Source organism: Rattus norvegicus, chromosome 4 (assembly GCF_021556685.1).
Source record: "Rattus norvegicus strain SHRSP/BbbUtx chromosome 4, alternate assembly SHRSP_T2T, whole genome shotgun sequence".
Classification (NCBI taxonomy): Eukaryota; Metazoa; Chordata; class Mammalia; order Rodentia; family Muridae; genus Rattus; species Rattus norvegicus.
Window position 1 is genome coordinate 167128880 of NC_141537.1, and position 25963 is coordinate 167154842.

Below are 25963 nucleotides of genomic sequence, written 5' to 3' on the forward strand. Positions count from 1 at the left end.
CCTAACAGTGTTCAAAGATTCCAACACATATCCCACTGTCTGACACAGCAAACTTTGACACTCAACATTTTTAAATATTCAAATAAGGAATACTTTGTAAAAGTGGCTCAAATTAACAGCTGGTGGAAAACAATAAGAAAACACCCTTCTTCCTTCCTTCTCCTGCCCACTTAAATCCTGGCTACTCATTGTGGTATCCCTACAGCAACAAGAAAACATTCCTCCTTTAGCTGACTCATTGTGACTACATCAAGATTTCAGTTGATGCCCTGGTGTCAGTTTCCAGCTGCCAATCATCCTTTCCACAATAGCTCTCCTTGTCCTTCCCAAGGTACCAGGGTGTTCTTGCAAAGACTGACCAGCGTGTTAAATAGAATTGCCCTCACTGTGATACTTAACATTATTATGGAATCATAGATTATTGTCATTAGCCAAAACCCAACATAAATATATTAGATCAAGGCCTGTGTGTGTTAAGACCCTGGGTTCAGTTCTCAGTGTTAGAAATAAACAAAATATGGTGACAGTTTAATCATGTGGTGCTCATGCCATACCACCGTCTTTTGGCACATTCTGTCCTATACTAGCACAGGCTAGTGCTCTCTATGTGTTTTGTTTTTAAAAAGAAAAAAAGAGAAATAAATGTTCTGAGTTAGAAAGGGGATAGTAGAAAAACTAGTATTTATTGAGAACATATTATATTCCACATATTACACAAATACATATTCTCATTGGCCCTCATACCAACCCTCTGAGGTAGATAGTCATCTCATTTTGTATACAATGAATCTCCTTTTGGAAAATGTAGGTTCTTTAGACTTTCTAGTAAAATTACTTCCACTTATTTTCCTTTACCCTCCTTATTGTATAAATTTTGGCAGCTATACACCTGAAAAGTCTACTTTTGGTCAATAAATACTAATTTAATGAGTTGTTTCACAGTATTTCAATGGATGATTAAAATGTAAAAGCTACCATGTATTCCTATGAGATTATTCTTCTCTGTACCTCTTAATGAACACCTGAGTTACTAAGTTTTCTTGCTGGCTTCCATGCTTATTTGTTACACACACACACACACACACACACACACACACACACACACACACACACCACACACACCCATACATTTCATCATCCCTGGTTCTAACTTTGGTTCTTTAGGTTGAGTCTCCTTAGTCTTACAGGAACGGGCAAGCAAATGTGATGAACAATGTTCTTAATCATCAAGTGATGCCTCTTGTTTCTAATTAAACTTAGAATCATAGGTGGTTCCTACTGTCTCGGAGTTCAACAAAAGGACGCTCTTCTATCTACAGTCAAGGAAAAACTCAGTATTATTTCTTACAGTTCTTCAGCTATTCATGAAGGGACTAGAACTTTTATATTCCTTCAACATAGAGGAGACAAAACCTTTCCCTGAAGGATATACTGATCTACCTTATACTTATCAACAAAAAGAACCTTGCATTTTCTTTCTCATGAATTCTTATATTTAAAAATTAGGAGCTATTCATTCATACCCCTTTGCTTTATTTGTACTCTGCAATAGTTTAGATTTAAAAAATAGTTTCAGTGGTAAATCAGCCTAGAGTGAGTGGGACCAGCCCTTTTGCCCTATTCCTAACAATCATTGCAGCTTTTTAAGACTTCCTTTGGAATGACACTGGCCACCTCTGTCCTTGGGACTGGAAAGCAAACTGTGATTGATGATGATTACTAGCTCAAGAGTACACAATGTGTAGAGGCAGAGACTCATCCAGCAACATTTCATATTTCTAGAAAAATGTTTAGGGAAAGATGCAGGATCCATGCTCCTTTTTTTCCCCTTTGTGGCTCATAGAAAGTTCCTTCCCTCTCTTCTTGAAGAAACTCATTCCATGCACTTGTCTGGAACCACCTTCAAAGGACACTGTAGCTATCGGAAAGGCTCTCCGTACTGATGCCAGCCACATCTGCATACAGGTCAGGCACCACTAACTCTGGCACTTGCAACACAGCCTTGTCATTGGCGGTTCTAGAGGCAGCTTCCAGGCGCAGGCGCAGCTCACCAGGTAAGGGACGGCTGTCCTCACTCCAGCGCCAACAGTACTTCATGATGTTGTACCTGTGAGAGGAAAGGAACACAGCTCCTCTTCAACAAAATAATACCCTTAGTTCTTTGATCTTTCTGTTCTGTATATATATATATGTATGTATGTATATATTCTAGAAACTGGTACTCTACCATTCTCTTTACATCAACTCTCAACGTCCTATCAATGTGATTTCTTTTTATAATAGAATACTAGAAACTTTTCAAACTACAAAATATCAGAAGAGCTCTGCCTTTTCTACCATATAGTATAATTGAGTAACAAAGCTAGGAGTAAACTGTCTGTTCCATTTTATGGAATGAGGGGTAGGGCTTTTAATCAATGTTTGAACTATCTTCTCATCAGAATGTTATGTTCTTTAAGGTTAAGAACTTTGTCCAAAGACTTCTTCTGGAAGCAAAAAATAGGTTCCCAATAGAGTCCTCAGTGATAGCCTCAAGATTGTATATGTGGATGTATGCATGCTTATGTATGAATATGTGATAATTAAACATATTTGACACACTTATAGCTTGAGTCCCCCACAAGCCCATGTTTTGAGTACTTGTTGCACTAGGGGAAAGCTTTTATAAGTTATAGCCATCCTAATTCCAGCCTTTGTTTGATACCTCCTGTTTCACACACATGTGAACAAACTGTCTATGTGCTCCTGCAGCCACAGACTAAGCCCCTCTGCTCTGACTTCCCCACCACAAAGGAACTGTGAGACAAAGTCAACCTTTCTTCCCTGAAGCAGTTTCTGTTGGGAAGTTTGTCACAGCGATTAGAAAAGTGACCAATGCCGTTGTTGAGCAGAAGTGTTTTTGTTTTACCTCATGCTTCATTTATGCCTGGGCATAAATTAGCACATAAGGACGACTAAAGATCCTTTGAGGCACATTAAAAAGGGTGTGGTTAGTAGGGAGCAATACATGACGTGGAATTACAGAAACTCAAGCCTTTAAGAGCCTCTTACATGGCATGTGTGCAGCTGCTGGGTCTCTTCATGATTTTCTTTCTCTGCAGATACTGTAGGATGCTGGTGGGAGGGACTTCAGGGTATGGAGGTGCCCCTGTCAATATGGAAAACAGGAGAGCAGCAAGAGAGCTTCTAAATATGAAATGAAAATAACACCAATCTCCAGTGACCTGAGAAACATCCTTTAAAAGATAACCATGGAGAAACTATGTACAGTAGAGATACTCCTGCAGATTGTGTGAACATGCAGAAAAGGTGTTTTGAGGAAGAAAGGTAATGTGAGGAGAGCCTGAGTTTTAAGCAAAATAATAAAATGAGGCAATCCAGGAAATAAAACCCGCCTTCCACTGTTCATAATACAAAAGGAGCCACAGTTTACAAATTGAAGAAAACATTTTCACATTTTAAACATTTACATGATATTGCTATGCGAATTGTCCTCTGGGTTGGAAAACATCCTATAGAGTTGGAATGGCTTATGGGAAAGTAAAGAAAAGGAGAGCTAAAGAAGGTTAAGGAGGTCTGGGAGAGGGAGACCGAAGGAAAGGAATCATCATGTTAGTAGACTTCAGAGGAATGAGGCTCAGAATCTATGTCAATCCAGTGCAGTCGTCCATCCTGTCCTCAGAACAGTTTCTTAAGGGCCACATAAGCACCCACCTTCCAAAAAGCAAGCTTGCCTGTTCACAAGAAGGTTATCCTTACCTAGAGTCACCATCTCATAAAGCAGGATCCCAAAGGACCAACTGTAAAAGAAGCAGAGTAGCCCACTTAATTTCTACCATTATCTTTTCTCAAGAGAGCTTACTTTCACATCAGAGAGGAGACAAAGGCTCCAGGGAGAGGTGAATTGTTTAACAGTTATGAGAGGACATTTCTGTCTACACCCTTCGAACTCTAATCCCTTCAAGACCCGTGTCTATGTCCCTTCCTCATGACATATGTTTGCTCTCGTTATTAGCATATGCGAGTGCACTCACTCAAACAGAATGCCCTTCTTTATCTTTTTCATCTTTTCCATCCGTTTGTGCCCAAACTCTAGCCTTTACTCAGCACAAACCAAACACAGATTCTTAATTCAACCACAGCTTTCTCAGGTGATCTGTTTACTCAAACCTAGGGAAAATATTAATAAAATAAACTTCAAATATTTGAACAGGGAATTTAGCTAATCAGTACGACTTGAGAGGTGCACACTTCACTTCTAATACCTTCATTAAATAAGTGACCTTTTGTAAGAGAAATTTCCCACAGTCTGTTGAAAAGTGGGTATCAGTGACACATCAGCTTAAACATCGTAATTGACTCCCAATATTGAGGTTTAAATACCTGATGCCTCCTGTGATACGGACACCAAGTCGAGTATTCTGCATGAATGTGTGTGTGTGTCTTCAAACAGCTGAGGTATAGGATTTCTAAAGGTCAATTTCAGTTCTCTACAATCCGGGTTATTCTAATTGTATATTGATTATTGTTATGTTGTGTGATCACTAAATGCTATAGATGCTACTTAAATGTTTGCATAAGATGTATCTTTAAAAATACATTAAATGTTTTAAACCTAGTCTATAAGAGTATGTTGCCAAAAAGAAAATGTGATGGAATATACTACACCCCTGTAACACGAATACTTGAGAGGCTGATGAAGGGGGGTCACCAATTTAAATACAGTCTGGCTACACAGGGAGACTCTGTCTTTCACAAAAAGATTGAGCTGAATGTGGTAGGGCACACTGTTAATTGCAGCACATGGGATGCAGAGGCAGACAGAATCCTGTGAGCTCAAATTTAGAGTTTTCTACATAGCAAGTTCCAGGATAGCCAGGGCCATATAGAAAGACCCTGTCTCAACTCCACCCCCATCCAAAATAAATTAAAATATTAAGCAAATAAAGTATTACTGTATTGATGAATCAACTGTAAAAAGTGAGGGGGGTGAGCCAGGCAGTGATGGTGAACACCTTTAATCCCCACATTCAGGAGGCAGAGGCATGTGAATCTCTGTGAGTTCAAGGCTAACCTAGTTTACGGGATAGTTTTAGGACAGGCAAGGCTGCACAAAGAAGTCCTGTCTTGAAGAACAAAAACGAAACAAAGCAAAATGTAGGGGGAAATAATAAAAGTCTCGAATTTTTCACAAATATTTTCAGGTCTCTCATTGCACTAAGAACCATCTCCAAGGGGCATCCAGCCATCTGTCATTCACTAAAGCTGCTATTCAGACAAGAAATATGATTTATATCTGGGTACAGTGGCAAACACAGGCATTTGGGAGGTGAAGGCAGAAGGACCATGGTTTATGTGCTATACTTACATGATCAAGATCCATCATAAAATATAGATTTTCCCTTCAAATCTGATAAATAAATATTTATGCAAAAGTTTTCACTAAATGTGAGCTGGGAGTAGAGAAATAGCTCAGTGGTCAAGTGCACTTACTGTTCCTATAGAGGATATAGATTCAGTTGTTAGCACATAAATATTGGCTTACAACCTCCTGTAGCTCTAGTCAAGAGGCTTTGACACTTTCTTCTGACCAAGCACGAGCTCTTGTACACCTCATGCAGGCACATGCATATAATAAGTAAATATTTTTAAGAGAGGTGACTTAAAGCATGTGTAAATATTTCATTTCAAAGTCCTGGCTCTTAAGTAAGCCCACGCCCTAAAGGTTAAAGAAAGGCTAATAAGTCCTCTGACATGGATTTGAACAATACTTTCACGTTTTTTCTTTCCTGATGAAAGCTGTTAATCTAATTCACAAGAACTACCTGGAAAAGCATATTTTTAAAAAAGGGTTGAAGGAGATGACAAATATTTTTGCCTAAGAGTATGTCTGACTCTTTTGCAGAAATAATTGATTGTAAGCTGACGCGTTTTCAGGGGAGAAGACCAGCCACAAAGAGGAAACAAAAGAGTAGAAATAGCATACACATCTCCCCTGATGCTTGCAGGTCTCAGGAGAAGCCGTTCTGGAGCGAGCCACTTGAGAGGGATGGTGCTGGAGCGAGCAGAGGAGATGGCCCCATGAGTATGAACTTCATACGCCAAGCCCAGATGACAAAGTTTGGGAGTCAGGTCACTCTGGATCAGGATGTTCCTGGCGGCCACATCCCCATGAAATAGATGTTTCTCCTGCAGGAATTCCTATCAGAATACCATCAAAGGTAATCAGCCTTCTGAAGGTCAGAGTTCACAGATAAGACAGTCCTAGGTGGCCTTCAAAAGACAAAGGTCTTCTCTGCTTCCAGCATTTCCAAACCAGGATAGGGATTGGAGCTTTTCACCTATGTTTAGGAGTACCAGACTCCGTGAATAATCCAAACGGCACTAACTCGTGGATTTCACTCCAGTGCTAAGGACGGATCCCGGCACTTTATGCATGCTAGGTGAGCACTCTGTTCTATGTTACACACGAGCCCTAACACTGGAGTCTGAAAACATAAACACTTGTGCTGTGGTCAGCCCTACTCCCTACCCACCCCTTGATTGCACACTCCCTTCAGATGGTACTCAGTAGATTCCGTAGATTGGGGAACAGAGAGCAGGATGTGCAGTAAAGCTGAATGCCACGTCATAAACATATACAAAGGTTCACACCATCTCACTCTATCCTTACAACCAGATGAAGCCTCTGTAAGGCAAATGCAAAGGAAAACAGAAGGCCATGCACTCACCAGGTGATTGCGCCTAGATCTGGTCCCTTAACTCTGAAAGTAGTGGAGACCCCACCAATCCACTCATAATCCTGAAGCCAGGCTCTAGATCAAAATTCCCTGAGGACTTACAAAGATAAACTTTAAGATTTTTTTAGCACAGATTTACAAAGCCACGGTCTAGGGAAAGAGAGGTGGTGACTGGCATTATAAAGGATCAAAGGATTCAGGTGTGTTAAAAATAAAACTCAGGTGAAAATGGAGGTGGTGGGTGGCAGGTGCTGCAACACGTCCTCTGGCACGAAGCCACTCGAGTTGTGTGGAAGGGGGTTGAGGGGGGACCTGTGTATGACTGAAGAGCCAGAGATCTAGGGCTCCGACTACCAAACACAGAACAAGGAAAATTAGAAAGTTAAAGTGATAGTTTCCCATCACTGGTGAAGGAGACCAGGAATAGCAGTTTTCTGTCTCTTGGCAATTTTTTTAGAACAAAGAAACTAAATATTGTAAGCAGAATTAAGGTGCACATAGGAAATTATACTAGAGTGAGAAGAATTGAAGAATGTACTAAGGTCATTGAGGGAAGCAACCAAAAAGCCCAGCCTTGCCTTGTGACAGGTGACACAGTGCCAGATGAGTACATCTGCTTGAGGAAACGTCACAGTAGGACACCTCTGCACTTATGATTCCAGAGGTAAGGTAGGCTGGAGATCATGCTTCAGCAATGCTAGGACTACACCCTCTAAGAGCCACAGATAACTGCCGTGTGAGATGTGTTCTCTCCTCAGCCCATGGGAGCTCCAACTAGAACCATCACTTCCTTTTTACTCAGTGTTTTCCTATTTCTATTTAGAACCCTGATAGGCCAGGCATGCAGCCCTTGCCTAGCAAGAGGCCGTGTGTTCTATTCCCAGTACAACCACCACACACACAAAAAGAGTCCCTTTGGACCCTGGAATATTTCACATGTTGTGGTAGCAAAATGCAATAAAGTCTGACATCATAATTTCACAGAGCCTTGATCTTTCTATTTTAAAAAAATCCCTTAGAAATATGTTCAAATAATTTCACAGGCATAGATATATAAATGTGCTGAGTAATTTTGATAAAGGTAATTTTTTTCTGAAACCCTGAATTCTTAAAACCTCTTTAAGTTGGTTTAAAAATAAAAGGTCAGTTGGCATTTTCCTGTTTTATTTCTCTTACCCTTGCTCCTTATTTTTCAAAATTTATATAATACATATATTTTATATCACAGCAAATTTCCCATCCCACACAATCTCAGCTGGTTTGTCTTGTTCTTTGGGTATATGTCTGCATCTCTGTCTTTCCTATACCTACTATTATTAACCTATTTATTTCCTCCCTTTAAATCTCCTCCATCTTGTTTCCCTTGTTCCCTGCTTTACATCTATATAGGTTTAAATAACAAATTTGCTTTTGAAATTTAAGCTAAGTAAACTTTCACAATCCTTCTAGATCGTTGTACCAATCCTAAATTAGTAGCCTTCTGCTTGGAATTCCTTATAGTGTGCATGGTATTACCTAAATAATTTTATAAATATGGGGCTGAGAAACAAACTGTTGGTCAATAGTCTTCCCCTAGCTTTGTCTAAGTCTCTTTAAAATAGATCTTCCATTTAGAACAGTCAATGTGAGAAATTTAGCATAACTACTAGGCTGGTCAGAAACTACCACCATCAGTTTCTATTGACGCTGATCTTACCAGGGCCAAAAGGACCTGCTTTCCAATATGATATATTTGTTTTTCTGTGAGATCATAGAGGAGGCCATCCATGGTCATCACGTCCTAAAGAGGAAAGAAAAATATGTAAAAATGACTTAATCATACTCTTTTTTAAAATTGTGGTAGAAAAACTCTGAAATGCAGATATCAAAGTTAAGGACAACATAAAAAATACAGGGATTAAGAGTCAAGGAGACCTGCCTGGAGGGTTGGCTCAGAGGGTCAGAATGACCATCACCAAGCCAGCCCAGAATCCACATGGTAGAGGCACAGAAGTGACTCCCCACAAGTTTTCCTCTGACTTCCATGCGCCTCTGTTTCTGTCTCTGTCTCTGTCTGATAGCTGCCACCATTGAAATGTACTAAGTGCCAGCCGTGTGACCCAGGATCAGGAAACTGTAAATAAATAAGTGGCTACATACGGTAACTGCTACAAAGGAAAGGTGCAGCACCTATCAGACCACGTGATTCCAGGAGGAAGAAGAGAGCCACCTCAAAGGTAGGGGAAGGTGGGACGAAGGACATAAGCTCCAGGAAGAGAAGCCATGTTTGGTAAGAAAAGCATCCGCAAATGATCTGAAATAGAGAAGATGGCGGCTCTGAAGAGTGGGAAGTTGCTTGTTGGCGAGAGCACAGAACTAGTGGCAGATGGATAATCTCTCAGAAAGTTTAAACTGGCGGGCGGGGTGTGCACTCCCTTATTTACAGCACAGGGCAAAGACTTCAGTCAGCAGGCACCTTTTCACCCACCTCCAGTTGTGTGAGGATCCGCCTATCTTAGGATCCAGTTAAGCTTGAGCTGGCCCCCAAGCAAGGGAGAAACCAGGGGTACTGGTTTCTTCAGATCTTCAGGGAAGAATGAAGAAAACTGAGGATATTATTATCAGTATTTTGTTGTTCTAATAACCTTTTGCTTTTGAGATTATCATGTAATTATATCACTGGTCCCTTCCCTTACCTCCCTCTAACCTTTCCAAATCTATTTCCCCCCTTGCTCTCACCTCTTCTCTCTAATTAATGTTACGTGTATGCGTGCATATTCATAACTATATAAATTCAACCCGTTCGATCTGTATGTGACTTGGATGTGTATGTTTTCAAGAGCTGAGCATTTGGTATTGGATAACCAACTGATACATTTTCCCTTATTAAATTTTTTTTTTAAAAAAGGAAGTCTATGAGAATCTAGAAATTTCTGATCTCTTTTTTTTTTTTTTAAGATTTTGACACACAAACTTGTATAGCTGACTCCTTTCCTTGTCACCCCTGCCACAGTAGGGTGCTCTTACATAGTGGAAAATATACTTAGTAAGAATAGAATAATAACCATTATTACTGAGAATAGCATAACGTTATATAATTATCATACTAACAGCTGCCATCTTCATTGCTTATTAAGTACCAATTGCTGTTACCTTTTACATATCGAATGTCTCTGACATTTTATTATAATATATTTATAAAATTTGGGATCAGAAGTCATTTTCCAGGCCAGGCATGATGGCACATGTTTTTAATCCCAGCATTTGGGAGGCAGAGAGTCAGATATCTGTGAGTTCAATGCTGATCTCGTTTACATAGTTACTTCCAGGACAGCCAAGGCTTCATAGAAGAACCCTGTCTCAAATAATAGCAAAAAAACAAAAACAAAACTTGCCAAAGTCACAAAGTTAGGTGGTGGATGCAAGAACGAGTCTTTAAACGTAAACTGCCTAACAATATAGTGACCAGCCACATAGGTCTCTTTCAACTCAGTGTGCAAAATCGCACAAAACAATACGTTCATCTTCTGTTTCTCTTCCCACTAGTCAGGTATTTAAGAGTCACATGTGACTCAGAGCCTATGGTGCACAGAACTGATACGGAGTTTTTATTTTCTAGCCTGGGTCTCGTGGAGCTGAGGCTAGCTTCAAAATGGATGTACGCTGAGAATGACCTTGAACTCAGGATCCTCCACAGTGCTGGAATTGCGGGTATATGTCACCACTCATAGTTTTATCCTGTGCTGGGGACCAGACTCAGGCTTCACGCTAGACCAGCATTCTCCCAACTGAGTGAGGCACATCCACAGCCTCCAGCTCTGTGATAACTGTTTCGCACTTACATTGCTGTAGTACCATTTAAAAGTGATATATTGGTTCACCCTCATCACGGCTGCATATTTTGACATTTGTGGTGTCAATCGATGTGTGAAACACGAATCAAAGCTTTTCCTTACTAGTGTAGCATCTCTCTTACTCACCCTGCGACAGGTCCAAAGAAAGTTGAGCAGATCCCCTGGGACCACATCCTCCAGCATCATGTAGAGTGGCAGCCTTTCTGTACAGCAGCCTTCCAGCTGTACCAGGTTCTTATGTTTCCCCAGGTACTGATAGAATTGGATTCGCCCTATAAAATCCTGGACCTCCTGGAGTCCAACTGAGCCTGTGAAAAACAGAAGAGCCATCAAGTACACCTGATAACAGGAGGCAAGGAATAAAGGGCACAGGCAGACGGTGCCATTCAACAGTGGAAGAAGTGCAGTCACAAAGGGGACATGAGAGGGGACCATCTAGAACAGCGTGATGCTCAGTCACCGTCCTTTAACAGGGATAACAGAGCCAGGGTCTTAGAACTGGACAGTTATCACCTCCTTGAGTAAAAATACTATGTTCTTATTACAACATCACCATCTGGGAGTTTTGATAGACATTTCTTGATTATGTTTAGCCCTTCCTTTTTTATGTTTTATGTGCCCAATGCCAGTTGAGAGAGAAAAAAGAAAGGGAGGGAAAGAGACACAATATCAAGAAAGGGTATAAGTGCAAAAAGACCATGAGAGCAGGTGACAGGTAACATGCAAGCCTCATAGCTTTTTAGTCACAATGGAAAAAGAATCAACACCTGAAAGTTCATCTCTAACCTCATACCTGTACAGCACACACCTGCACTCACACATATAGGCCATGTATACACACACAATAGTAATTAATTAATTTTAAAAGGATATTTTATGTGATAATAAATATATTTATTTAATAATAAAAATAAAATAGTAAGGGAAAATTAGGAAATAATCTTATAATCCTAGGCCAAGTAGCATCTACTATGGAAATGTCTAGTTTTTGGGCTTCAGTAGGCAAAAGTGAGCCACAGATCTAAAGACCCAGGAAGAACCACCCTATATCAAGCTTCCCTTATACATAATTATAAGCATAAGTGCTAACAGGCATCTTAATGTTTCCAGTCTCAGTTAATATTAACATCAAAGAAGTGACAGGGGGAGAAAAATAGATTCCCTACTTTACCTTCTAGAGCCTTGAGGACAACACTTTTTGGATTAGGGTGCTCCATGGTGGTCATTTTTGCATGGTAGAGGGTTCCACAACTACCACTGTGGATCTGTTCCAGGACCTCCAGGAGTTGTTCCCTGGGCACCTGTAGCTTAGCCAGGGAAGGTGTGACTGCTCGTAGAAAGCTCTCCACTGAAGTCTCCTTAAGAGGCACGAACACCTTTTCTCCATGTCCCACTGCTTCCTGGCTTCGGCCCCTAGATGCAGGTACAGAGGTAGTGCCTAGAATAAAGAGATAATGTCTATCAACTGCCCCCTGCTTTGGGGACACCAGAAAAGCAGACTGAATAAACTGGCCAGGAAATTTTCTCTATGACTAACACAAGAACATCTGATGCCTATCAGTGAATGAGTAACAACACTGAGCTTCTAAAATGGTCATAATAATTTCACTCCTTGTAGAAAACTAAAGATGAAGCCCTTGAGAGTGGTTGTGTTTCTTTTCTATAATCCTCTGGATTACTTTCTGTGTTCTCCATGAGTATAGCACCCAGACGGTAGAGTTCTAAAAGGAAATCCACACCACAGGTACCAAAACATGGCAGTTACTACCAGCAGGGATAGGCTTTATGTCAGTCATATGACTTCCAGAATTAAAGGCAGAATATAAATAGATATACAGCCATAAGTTGTTCTCTCTTCAGGCTGCCCTCAAATGTGGACCATTTTATATTCCATGAACCTTTATCAAAACGTCTTATGAGACTATCTTTCACCCACAGCTACTGTTACAATTGGCTAAAAAAAGTTTCCTTCTGAGATTTCTAATAACTTGTTAATCAATCTGTTCAGTAAATATCACCACATACATATGCATTGTCTGAGTTGAGGATAGACTGAGTTCAGATCTGAAGATTAGTTTTCAATCATTGGGCATATGACATTAAGAATGAATAAGGCAGTGTGTTAGGAGGGGAAATAGCAAAAGGAGATACTATTTTATCTATGGAGGCCAATGAATAGGCCTTTCAGATAGGATACCATTTAATAAGGGTCTAGAAGCAATTACAGAGCAAACCATGATGACACTGTAGCACATGGAACAAGATGTATGAGGCGCCAAGGATGTACTTAGGATGTTTAAGACGCAGTAAGGAAGGCAGTGCAGATGGAGCCAAGAAGAATGACTGGATAGATGTGGGTGACAGAGCGAGAAAGGCCGGATCACAGACAATGGGAAGGACCTTACTATTTTCTCTTCTGTGGAACACAATGAGCTAATGGAGAGTTTTAAACTATATGAGCTGAAAGACCAAGAAAGACCTTCATGAATTATTTTGGGCTGTCAAAGGAGAACTAGGTCACTACAGAGTTAGGATCAGTTATAGAGAAAATCATTAGGTGTGAGATAGTGAGCAGCTTGGGTTTATAATTTGTAAGATCTGATTATGGGTTCCGGCTATTGAAAACCTGGCTTATCTTTTTTTTTTTTTGGTTCTTTTTTTTTTTTTTCGGAGCTGGGGACCGAACCCAGGGCCTTGTGCTTCCTAGGTAAGCGCTCTACCACTGAGCTAAATCCCCAGCCCCTGAAAACCTGGATTATCATTTTCTTAAAATCAATCTTCCATGAGACCAGGGCTAGCCCTAGACTTTGAGCCTTACCTCGGGGTCCAGGGTGCTGCCTTTGGGATCTCTGTCCTCTGATAAAAAGCCACAGGATGATTGCAAGAAGGATGAGGAAGCTGCCAACCAGGAGAGCCGGAACAATGATTACTTCATACTGCTTCTCTTGAACAACTGTGTAGGCCATAAACAGGAATAGAAGAAACCTGACACAGTTTCCCCTACCCAGCATGCCTCGGTGCTCCTGGTTTCCCTTCATTCCCTTTAATGGAGTCCCACAGAGGTCAACCTTAACCAGAAACTAAACCTGTGGTTTAGACCCTCAAGGATTATTTTTTGTTTATCTCTGATTGGCATGTATCCCTCACTCTGTAAAAATGATGCCTTCTAGTCCCTTTTCCTTTCCACTAGAAAGGAAACAGCCCTCCTCCTCTAGAACCATCCAGAACTCAGTCTCCATTGTTCTGGCATCACTATATTACAGGTGGATGGGGTGTCTGCATTTACCACACAGCTTGTCACTGAGACTGCATTCCAACAGCAGCCGGCTCAGGCGACCCTTCTCTCCCATAGCCACAGGGCTAGACTCCTCTGTTGGGCCCACAGAGGCTGCAGGGAGTACAGCCACAGCAGTGCAATATTTTCAAGGACTTCGTGTGTTATTCTAAAAAAACAAAAAGCACAGGTAAAAAATTTAAATATACTATGACTTTCTAGATACTGAGCACACAATGTCTTTTCTGAGCCACCTACTCCTCTCTGCTCTTTTGCCTAAAATTCAGTCTGAACAATGTTCATTTTCCCTCTGATACATTTTACTTTCTCTCTTATGCAACTTTCTAGACTTAGTCCTTTTTTCATTGTTACTGAAAGTATGGTAAAGGCTAGACTTCTGTGAGCATGCTGAAGTAGGGCCCCACAGCACCATTCTGACCTCTGATAAGATATCTACCCTCCCCTACAATCTGGAAGCTTGTTAAAAAGCTTTCAGCTACATGTCACATTTTTGTACATGTAACATTTCATTCCACCTTTATCCGAACTATTGTCTGAGTAAATAAGTATATGGCAAAGGTCAAGAAATGATTTATGCTTTTGCTTGCCTATCATGACATACCTGCACCCTCTAAAGAATTGAGTAAACATCATTTAATAAAAGCTATTTTGTCCTTCAGCTCTGAAAGCTTATATGGACTTCCTCTATTCCTATCAGATGTAGTTCAACAATCACACATTCTAGCCAGGTCCTAGACTATAGAAAGTGTCACTATAGAAAGAGCCACCTTTTATTTCTCCTTTAAATAAAAAGGAAATACATCTATATGAAAATGTGTTTCAAACAAACATAGGGCTGGGGATGTGATTCAATATGTAAAGTGCTAGCTGTGACTGCCAGAGAACTGGAGTTTGGATCCCTGGAATTTGTGTATTCCAGCTCTCCTAGATGAGAGGCAGAGAAAGGAGTGCCTCTAAAGCTCCCATGCCTGCCAGCCTGCTGCACATTGCAGGAAAAACAACAGAGTCTGGAAACGAGAGGCCTGACACCAGATGATGTCCTCCAAACTAATGTAAAATATTATGGCATATAAATGTTTCCTGCTCCAGTTACCAAATTTTTGAATAAATTACGGTGATTAGCTTCTTGTTTACTGTTGCAGATTCTTATTATTAATATGCCTTGTTCTTTGGAAGCTTCATACAAGTATATGATGCATTCTGGTTCTCTCCACCAACACACACACACATTTTCCTCCTGCCTCTTTCCTGCATACAACACTCCTTCCTTTATGTATTAGTTTGTTGGTTTTTTTTTTTTTTTTTGCTTCTTTTCATACCCCACAGGGTTTAACTAGGGCCACCTAAACCACCAGTGGGGTACACACCTGCATGCTTTGCCTCCTCCTCAAACAAAAATCTGTTAGGTAACAATAGATGAGCAGAACGTGGTAGGGCTCAGGAGCCCCTTCTCCCTCCATAGCTGACTTGGGAGAGCCCCACCATGCAGACCTAGTGCTTCACAGGACCTAGTGGACCTTCATAGCACAGCTGCTGTGACTGAACAGGTTCTTCATCTAACTGCCTTCCACAACTCTGTACAACCCACACATCTTCTAAATGACACCTCCAACCCTGCTTCTTTCTGAACAGAAGCAACAGTTTCCACTCTTCCATGTGTCTAGCAACTTACACTGTACCCGTGTTGAGAGAAGGATGTCTCTGGAGTCAGGGCAGCCTACTGCTTTACTTCTGACTAGTCTGAAACCAAACACAGGGAATTTCTTAACTGTTAGTTACCCACCCTAAGTAACAGATCATCATGGTTACACATGGAGTTTTAGTACTGATGCTGCCGATTAAAGTGCTACTTACTGAAGCACAGGCTCCCAGCCAAAACAAAACAAAAAACACAAACAAAAAAGATGACAGCAACAACAAAAAAACATTAGCAAAGACATCTGCCAGCTCCAACCTCACACCTTTTCACTTTTCCCTGCTCATGAGCAGACACTGTGGATCACAGTTAAACAAGGCAGAAGGGAGACAGGTGTGGGGCCGGCTAATCAGGAGTGGAAAGACGGTGAAAAAATGCACACAGGAGAAAGAATCGGCCAGGTAATCTCAGCACTCAGGAGAGAGAGGCAGAGAGGCAGAGAGGCAGAGAGGCAGAGAGGCAGAGAGGCAGAGAGGCAGAGAGGCAGAGAGGCAGAGAGGCAGAGAGGCAGAGAGGCAGAGAGGCAGAGAGGCAGAGAGGCAGAGAGGCAGAGAGGCGGAGGCAGGAGGAACTTTGTGAGTTTGAAGCCACCCTGGTCTACATAGTGAGTTCCAGGACATTCAGGACTACATAGATAGACCCTTTCTCAAAAAACCAAAAGGAGCAATGGGGGTGGGAAAGGAGAGAGAGAGAGAGAGAGAGAGAGAGAGAGAGAGAGAGAGAGAGAGAGAGAGGAATAGAGAAAAAAGTTTCGTCTTAAGTTTGCTCGCAGCACACAATCTATAAAGACATTGAGTAGAGAAGTCTACCTCATGTAGGCAGTGAACCAAAACAGCAAAGAGAAAAGCAATTCAGAAGGCTTCTACTCTCTGGGAACCATGGGGCAGGAAAAGTCCTGGTGACATCAGCAGAAATAGCACCGGGCAGGTGGAGCAAAGATGAAGGCCCAGAAATTACATCTGAGCTCAGCTGGGTTGCTCATAGCCTGTTTGAAAATGTCTCAGGGCCCAAGCATTTATGTTTTCATTTCCTCTTACTTCCTTTTGGGGACGTTATCAGATGTAAGTAATTATTTTTGTTCAGGGAGCAAGCAGCCAGTTGAACAAGTTTGGCTCTCTGGTGAGTAGGTGCTAGAAACACAGTCTCTCTACACAGTACAAGTAGAAAAAAAGGTCAGCCAGCAGCCAGCTCAGACTGTGAGCTCCGCCCAGAAATCAAAGGACACACCCACTAGCACATACCAAAGGAAGTAACCTGAAGTCTGTGCTCACAGACCCCACGCTGAACTGGCCATAGTCAAACGCACCTTCCCTCAGTGACCCAAACCCAGTCTTCTTTCCTCATGCTTGCACATACAGAACATCCACTTCAGACAACGTCAGGCCTTCGTGTATTTTTCCTGAGCCAGATTCTCAGCACAGCCTCTTGCCCCCGGTAGTTTAAAGAACCTAGGATCATTAATACCTGGCCAATCAAAGGACCTGGACCCTAGAATGAGGAGGCAACCCACTCTCTGAAGCTGTGAAGCTGCTTCTGAGATACTCATATGGGCTGGGAGATGAACTGAGCCTAAAGGTGCTTGCTGTGCTAGCCTGACAACCTGAGGTCAATCCCCAGGACTGACAGGGCGGAAGTGAAAATTTCCAAAGGTTGTCCCCTGATTTCCACAGAACAAACAAAGTCAGTTTGTGTGTGTGTGTGTGTGTGTGTGTGTGTGTGTGTGTGTGTGTACATAGTAATTACAGGTAATAAGAAAAAGAAGAAAAGAAAGAGAATCATATGATAATCCCTTTCTAGTAGTTACAGTTTGCCAAAAGACTTGTGGCATACAGTCAAGGAGTTGAGGATTTTTAAAACAAACAAAGCCAGGCATACTTACCAGGTATACCCACAGAGGCAAAAATATGCAGGAAACCTTGCCCTCAGACCCCTCTCCCCCTCTAAGCTTATATATCAGAAGATGTTCACATTGGCTTATAACAGCAAGAAAACTTCCTAGGCCATGTTCCTCTTAAAATTCATAATCTATTAGCAAATGGCTTTGTCTATTGCTCTGTATCAATCTGAGAAAGGCATGTCTCAATACCCCAATTTCTGGGATAGTTCTTTGCAAGTTAAAATCTGGCTTATCCAGAAGACTCCTATAGCCAACATTTATACTCATTAATATGATAAGTATGTTAAATTAATTCATAATACCAATAACTTGGCATAATATATGTAAATATTTGAATTCTGAGTCCAATAGCCCATAACCATTAATAACTCCATAGATCCTATGTGGCATCTATCTACAGGGGGAGTAGGTCACTTAGGTGCCTAAAAAGAACATTCATGGATAAATAATATAATTAAAATTAAAAATATATTAAATCCCTATTGACAATACTATATTAATATTTTCCTATCTTGTTAAAAAATTATAGCATGGCTACAGCTCCTCTTATGTAGACTGCAGAATACTTAAGAATGCAAAACATTAACCCACAGTTTGGGTCACGAATAAGAAAACACAAGCACTGGAATCACGGAGCTCTTGCACTCGTGAAGGTCTTTATTCTGACCCTCATTTGACAGTTGCAAAATATGTTTGGATATAGCTTGCCTACAGTTTGCATGCATCTGTACCTGCTAAATCTCTCCAGGCAGTATTCCACCTGACACAATAGCATTACCTCATCAGTGGCTTGGTATTCTGTGATTTCTCTCCTCTCGGCTACTTCAGTGTCTTTACTTTCCTATAGAAGATTTACTTTCCCCATTTGAGTTGAGAATCAATCACACGGTGACAAAGAAGACACAGTATAGAGAGAAGGAGAAGGGGAGTTGAGTGGAGGCCCTAATTAGCTGCAAGACGAAATTCTGGAGATGACCGAAGTTAGTGATGACTAGAATTTAACTAAATATCGATAGCTCTCAACTGGTACAAGGATTCACAACACATTCATGATCCACAGGGCATTTCTGCACCTATGTCAATACATTAGAGGTAGGTCTATTGGCTACAACAACACAGCCGTTGTTCCTGACTTTTCTATTCAATTAACACAATGTCATTCCCCAGACACAATCACCAATTGACCCACAAGTTTCCAGAAGAAACTTTTTCCCAAGGCACAGCCACATACAGGACTTCAAAATCAAACTTGTTCTTAAAAAACAAAGGCTCTTTGTGTGCTGCAGAAACTTCCCTGGAACTACATCTGAAACTGTTGAACTGAGGAGTGAGTCTATCTGTTTGCAGCTTCATTCCCAGTCTGAGCATGTGCATAACAGCCCTTGTGGCTCTGTCAGCAAGGTAGTTTTCAGAGATTCAAGTGACCCACCTCCCAGGTAAATACAACGGGTCAAGGGAATTATTAGTGTGTGTGGTACATGGAGCAGAAAACTTGATTGCTTTAAATAAGAGGGAAACTTTTGTGGAGGAGAGACTTCAGGCTGTGAGGATCTACTTTCCTTTACCCCCTCCTCTTCTCTCCTTTTTCCTTCCAAGCTGCCTGACAAGAAAGCTCCCTTGACAGCGTGAGCACATTGACATAGCAGTAAAAGTGAGAACTGCTCAGATCCAGAAGAATGCAGTATAATTTATGTCCAACATCCTGAAAAACAAGCTACCCTTCCTGATTTCAGATCTTAGATACCAAACAAACACAGCATGCCAGTCATTGTGCATGTCGTTTCCATGCCAAAAGAGAAAGGTAGATGCCAAGGCATTATCTCATGAGTGATGGAGTCTTTAATTAGCCCCATGAATAAATGGCAGAGCGAAGTTTCATATCCGGTCCTAAATCTCTTATTTATAAGCCCAATATCTCTTAAACTACTGCATGTATGTGTGCATCATGTACACACACACACACACACACACACACACACACACACACACACATTCAATTCTATCTCTATCATCTGCTTTTTGAGTGTAAATACTTAGTTCTCAGGAACAGTAACCCTTCAATGTGCCAGCTAGCCAAGGACAGAGCAGTAACTGAGGACTTTAGATCTCAAGGCACTTCTGTCAATCTCAGGCTCAACCTTTCTCTTGGAACAAACCTGTGAGAGACAGACAAAAAGACACCAGCAGAGGAGACTGAGAGAGGCAGACTCATACAGACCCTCAAGTTAAGTAGCTATGATATCCGCTGGTGTGGGGAAGTACTTAGGTGAGGGGGCTCCTTGCCCCCTACTCTTCTCTGGAATTGAGATAGGATTGTTTGGACTTTCTCCCTATCCACCTTGCAGAGATTTGGGGCTGGAAATGAACTTGGAAACCCACAAAAAGCCTGTTTGAACATTAATCTTTTGATCCAAAGCACGTTCTCAGCCTTTCAAATGTCTGAAGAAGACCTTTGATGTAAGACAGAAGAGAGGAGACCTAATTTGCAATGTGATGCCTCAGGACAGTTGACCTTAGAAAGCAACAAGGTGCTTTTACAGCAGATAATCTGCAAAGTATCAAGGTAAACTCAAACATGGCCAACATCATAGGAGTTCACAAAGACTGACAGACCACATACATCACCAACAGCATCAGAGCTCCCAAAGACTGACAATCCACAGACACAACTAACACCATCAGAGCTCACAAGAAAAGAGTGACAATGATGTTTACATCTGGTTTCCTGTGAGGCATTTTACATACTCAAAGCATTTATTCTTGTCAGATTTTCATTCTATTTTTTAATGTCCACAATTCCATGACCCACCATCTACTACTTTGAAACCTTAAAAGCTCAGAAATAATGTTTCTGAATTCTTTTCTTACTCATCACTCTTTCTGGGGTTACTCACTAAAGGTTTCCCAAATTCCTCAGTTTCCCTCATCTACAGTAAGAGCTCCCCAAAGAGGGAAGATACAAAAGCACACAAAGTTGTCCACCCTGAACAGCAACCTCAGATCCAGCTGTGTCTTCCTTTCCCCGTCGGACCTGTGGTGCTGTTGAAGCTTTCTTCCAGATGCCTTCCTTGTTCACCCTATTTCCACTACACTGAGTCTTCAAGGCTTGGTTCCCATCTTTGGTTCATCCCATTGACCATTACCTATTAAGTAGGTGCTTCTGGGTCTTTAAAAAGCTCCTTACGCTGGTTGTGATGGCATATGCTTTTGATCTTAGAAAGCAGAGGTCAGAGGATAGAGGGCAGATGGATCTGTATGAGTTTGAGTCCAGGTCAGCTTGGTCTATATAATGTGCTTCAGAAGAGCCAGGGCTGCATAATAAGACCTTGTATCAAAAAAAAAAACAACACACACACAAACATAACCTCCTTACAGTTCCTTCCATAAGCAAGGAGAAATTTTCCTTTCTGGCCACTCTTATCTGTTCTATACTTTTGATAGAAAGGCTCAAACTAAGGTGAAGAGAGACTAGAAGACCATGCATGTGCTCATAGAGGGCATACAATATCCTCCTCTTCTTTTCCTTCTCCTCCCCGCCCCTTTCTTTCTGTCCAGACCCACAATCAGGAAGTCCACTCAACTGTCTTTACTTCAGTACAGTAATGTACTGAACATGCAGGGTGTGGTCCACTAAGAACTTTGTACACAGAACACAATCCGATGTAAACAATAGATATCTGGCCGGACTAAAAGTGTATTCCCCAGGAGGAACTTATTACCTCCTTCTGTAGAGTTGAGAGTCAAGGCAGAGTGTGTCCCCTCCTCAGTGTGGATCAGTGGTGGCTGTGAGCTCTCTACAGTATGAGAGACGTGGAATCAGCACTGACTTGGCTCTGGGATAACAGGTTGGCAGTTTGACCTCAGGTTTGGTGGGTGGTTCCTGAAGCACCTAGAGGCACAACAGCATCTGACCTTGTTGACCTTTTCTTTCTCCTCCAAGAATTAGGAAACCTGCCTCTCTCTCCTATGAGCAGTGAAGAAAAAACAGAGCATCAGGAAATGAGTCAGGGACAGAAGGGTCAAACACAGGTAGAAGCAGGTTCTCGTCTTTTTCTCTTCCCTGTAACTATGAGTTTCCTTCCAATTTAAAGGAAAAATTATTGTTACTTTGGTAGTCATTGAATAGTAAGTCAGAGGTAAGCATGAACATGAGGAACCAGTTGTTTCCCAATGGGGTCAACAATTACAATACGAACAATAAAAATAAAGACTGGAGATGTTAGAGAGATTGAACTTCCAGCACACAGGATCTGTAAGAAGGACAAAGGAGAAGGATAACCAAAGACATGAATGATGCAGGTCTATTAGTAGTATTTGACATGTCTATTTGAAGTGTCCAGTAGACATCTGGGCTGAAGATGAATCAGCAGGTGTTGGTTTTGTTTTGTTTTGTTGTGCTTGTCTTGCTTTGTTTTTAATTTTATGTATATATGTCTTTTGCCTGCAGGTATGTTTGGACACCACTTGTGTGCCTAATGACAACTGAGCCCTGAAGAGGGAATGGATCCTTTGAAACTGGAGTTACAGATGATTATGAGCCACGATGTGTGTGCCAGGAATTGAAGAATCCAGGCCCTCTGGAAGAACAGAGAGTGGTCTTAACGTTGAGTCATTCTTCCAGCCCTAGGAGCTATTAGATGACACTCAAAGGTTTGGAAGTGGACAGGAAGGATAGAGAAAAAATGAAAAGAGGAGAGGAAGAAGAAAGGGATTTGTTGCATGATGCAAGTGTCATAAGATTTAGGAGACAACAGAAGCAAACTACACCCAAAGAATAAGTATACAAAGACCTTAAGAAAAAGCACACAAGGAAGCAGGAGAATGAGGAACAGGTATTACAGAGGCTGAAGGAGGAGGGGGGTCGGTATCAGCATAGAAGGCAATTGGACAACATGGAAGGTTTACAACTGAAAGGCTTAGTGGACACAGACTAAAGCAATGAGAGCAGAGCACAAAATAGTGGAGGGAAGACCAGAGTGGGTGTCCCCAGGAACAACCTGGTGTGAGCATGTGAGAAATTGTGCCCAGGTATTGCTCCAAGGGTATTTGGGAGATTATGAGTAAGAGGAATGGGAGTAGTAGTGAGAGCTTCCATGGTTGACCTGTTTAGGCTCCAGGGCTCCAGCAGGTCAGTGGTCCTCACAACTGCCAGCAACATCGCACTCCTGGGAGCTTTGTGAAAAATATTTCCCTGCTCTTCATTCCCCACCATTCCCAGAGAACAGGATGGTAAAGAGTCCTATATTATGACTCCACACAGCATCTTGTAAAAGTGGAAGAGCTTCCCAGGAGATGCTGACCAGCAGCAGGGATTGAGAACTACTACAGTTCAGTCAGTGGATTACTTATTTGATCAAAAATAATTTACATCATGGCTGGTGAGATGGCTCAGCGGTTAAGAACACTGGCTGCTCTTCCAGAGGTCCTGAGTTCAATTCCCAGCAACTACATGGTGGCTTACAACCATCTGTAATAGGATCTGATGCCCTCTTCTGGTGTGTCTGAAGACAGCGACAGTGTACTCATATAAATAAATGAATTAAAAATAATTTACATCATCATTTCATTGATAACAGAATAGATTTTAATTGGAAAAAAGAAATGTCTTTCTGAGAAGCATATGTTCATGTTATAGGTTATATGAGATTGGTGATTATTACTTCATAAACTTCAAAGATGAGACATTTTCCCATAGGAAAAAGAAATCACAATGAAAAAGCCAATCAAACATAAAAAACAGTGATTTTATGATAATAGGAAAACTGAAATGCTGATAAATAAATTGCTAAGAATGGAGGGAGGTAAGTTCATTAGTTCTAAATGTTTAACAAATTAGACCAAAACTGACTTTTAAATGAATTAGTAATTTTTTTAAAATTTTATATCATCGAGACAGGATCTTACTATGAAGCCCTGGCTGGCCTGGAGCTCATTATGTAGAACACACTGGCCACAGACTCCCAGAAATATACCTGCCTCTGCCTCCTAAGTACCAAGATTTAATGTGTGTACTCCACATCCAGCTTAATTAGTAATCTTTGAAAATACATTTAAACACATTCCTATAATCCCAACAATATGGGAGGCAGAGGCAGGAGGAGCTTGGTGTATTCAATGCTGCCCTGGTCTATACAGTGAGACCCTGTGTCAAAAAATCTTTGAAATAGGATCAGATATAATTTTTTGCCTATTTCAAGGAGTTTTCAAAATTGCTCTCATGACATATAATCAGGGTGGAGTCTTGAATTTAATGAGTTCTTCCTGGTGCTTGTTAAGGGCACTCTCTGGCCCAGTCTGGGAGATGGCCAAGTGCACAGAATAAAGTTAATGTATTATCTCTGTCTAGTAGCAGAAAGAACTTAAAAGAAAAGAATCAGATTCCTGGGATGATCAAAATGTGAATGTTTCACTCCTTCTTTAAAAGGGGAACAAGAATACCCTTGGCAGGGAAGAGAGAGGCAAAGATTAAAACAGAGACTGAAGGAACACCCATTCAGAGTCTGCCCCACATGTGGCCCAAAAATATACAGCCACCCAATTAGACAAGATGGATGAAGCAAAGAAGTGCAGACCGACAGGAGCCGGATGTAGATCGCTCCTGAGAGACACAGCCAGAATACAGCAAATACAGAGGCGAATGCCAGCAGCAAACCACTGAACTGAGAATAGGACCCCCATTGAAGGAATCAGAGAAAGAACTGGAAGAGCTTGAAGGGGCTCGAGACCCCATATGTACAACAATGCCAAGCAACCAGAGCTTCCAGGGACTAAGCCACTACCTAAAGACTATACATGGATTGACCCTGGACTCTGACCTCATAGGTAGCAATGAATATCCTAGTAAGAGCACCAGTGGAAGGGGAAGCCCTGGGTCCTGCTAAGACTGAACCCCCAGTGAACTAGACTGTTGGGGGGAGGGCGGCAATGGGGGGAGGGTGGGGAGGGGAACACCCATAAGGAAGGGGAGGGGGGAGGGGGATGTTTGCCCGGATACCGGGAAAGGGAATAACACTTGAAATGTATATAAGAAATACTCAAGTTAATAAAAAAAAAAAAGAATCAGATTCCTGGGGTAGACTTAGCTCAACACACTGAAGTTTTCATTCTGAATCCATCATCCTTCATGCTCAGTTCAGAGAATCAATGAGAGTCAATGAGAATGTAAATCTCATCAATGGAAGTGGTTGCAAGTGGCTGTTCTAGCAAGAATCCCTACTGGTAACCACAATAGGATTCTATTTTATTTGTGTATGTATGCGTGTGTTCTTGGAAATAGAAACCAGAGCCTCATTCCTAGGAAAATATTACACCACTGAGCCATAGGCACAGCCTTAAAATAAAAATTGTTACTAAAGTGGGGTCAGCACTCTTTGGCATATACCCAAAAGGTGCCCCACCATGCCACAAGGGCACGTGCTCCACTATGTTCTTAGCAGCCTTATTTGTAATAGTCAGAAGCTGGAAGCAGTCCAGATGCCTCACAAAGGAAGAATGGATACAGAAAATGTGTTCCATTTACACAATGGAGTACTACTCAGCTATTAAGGAAAGGACGTCCTGAGTTTTGCAGGTAAATGGATGGGACTAGAAAAAACCCTGAGTGAGGTAACTCAGACACAAAAGGACATGCATGGTATGTATTCAATAATAAGTGGATATTAGCCCAAAAAGTACAGACTACTCATGATGCAATCCACAGAACTCAAGAAGGTTAACAAGCCAAAGGGCCCAGGTGAAGATGCCTTGATCCCTCTTGGGAGGGAGAAGAAAGCAATCATGGGAGGAGGGGAAGAGGGAAGGAGAGACAGGGAGGGGGAAAGGCAAAACAGGACTGAAGCCCTGAGGGGCAGCAGGAAAAATGGAAACAGGCAACCTCAGAAAGTAGGAGGTGGAGGAACCCTATAGAATGTACCAGAGACCTGGGAGGTGACAGACTCTCAGCGCTCAAAGGACCTTAAATGAAATGCCCTATAGCGGAGAGATGGAACTTGTAGAGTCCATCCCCAGTAGAAGGACAGGCATCAAGGGGAGGGATGAGGTTGCCATCTCACAGTCAAAATCTCTGACCCAGATTTGTTCCTGTCTAGGAGAACCAAGGGACATAAATGGAAAAGAACCTGAAGGAGAAGAGGTTCAGTGATAGGTCCAGATTGGGATCCAGCTCCAGGTGGGGAATTGAGATAGGATTGTTTGGACTTTCTCCCTATCCACCTTGCAGAGATTTGGGGCTGGAAATGAACTTGGAAACCCACAAAAAGCCTGTTTGAACATTAATCTTTTGATCCAAAGCACGTTCTCAGCCTTTCAAATGTCTGAAGAAGACCTTTGATGTAAGGCAGAAGAGAGGAGACCTAATTTGCAATGTGATGCCTCAGGACAGTTGACCTTAGAAAGCAACAAGGCTCCAGGGCCTGACACTGTAACTGATGCTATGGTGTGCTTCCGGATGGTAGCCTGGCCTGACTGCCTCTGAGAGGCCCAACAAGCAGCTGAAAGAGACAG

The 25963-nt window shown here is 41.7% G+C and overlaps 1 protein-coding gene across 13 annotated transcripts in view; it reads right to left on the reverse strand.

Annotated features, from left to right (window-relative positions):
- Window positions 1-664: 664 nt before the first annotated feature.
- Window positions 665-25963, reverse strand: part of Styk1 (serine/threonine/tyrosine kinase 1) — a 48976-nt gene continuing 23677 nt past the window's right edge. For 3 of the 13 annotated variants that reach the window (XM_087658942.1, XM_087658938.1, XM_087658941.1), the window contains 10 exons: window positions 15541-15608; window positions 13860-14016; window positions 13392-13471; window positions 11745-12011; window positions 10700-10881; window positions 8437-8520; window positions 5987-6201; window positions 3760-3800; window positions 3052-3148; window positions 665-2107 (listed from right to left, as the gene is read on the reverse strand). In XM_087658942.1, the coding sequence (XP_087515068.1) occupies window positions 1903-2107; window positions 3052-3148; window positions 3760-3800; window positions 5987-6201; window positions 8437-8520; window positions 10700-10881; window positions 11745-11799 (879 nt within the window). In that variant the 5' untranslated portion in view covers window positions 11800-12011; window positions 13392-13471; window positions 13860-14016; window positions 15541-15608 and the 3' untranslated portion in view covers window positions 665-1902. Of the gene's footprint in view, window positions 2108-3051; window positions 3149-3759; window positions 3801-5986; window positions 6202-8436; window positions 8521-10699; window positions 10882-11744; window positions 12012-13391; window positions 13527-13859; window positions 14017-15540; window positions 15609-16373; window positions 16576-21180; window positions 21426-25963 lie in introns of those variants that run through there. The other 10 variants (XM_087658935.1, XM_087658934.1, XM_087658933.1 and 7 more) reach the window with 9 other exon arrangements.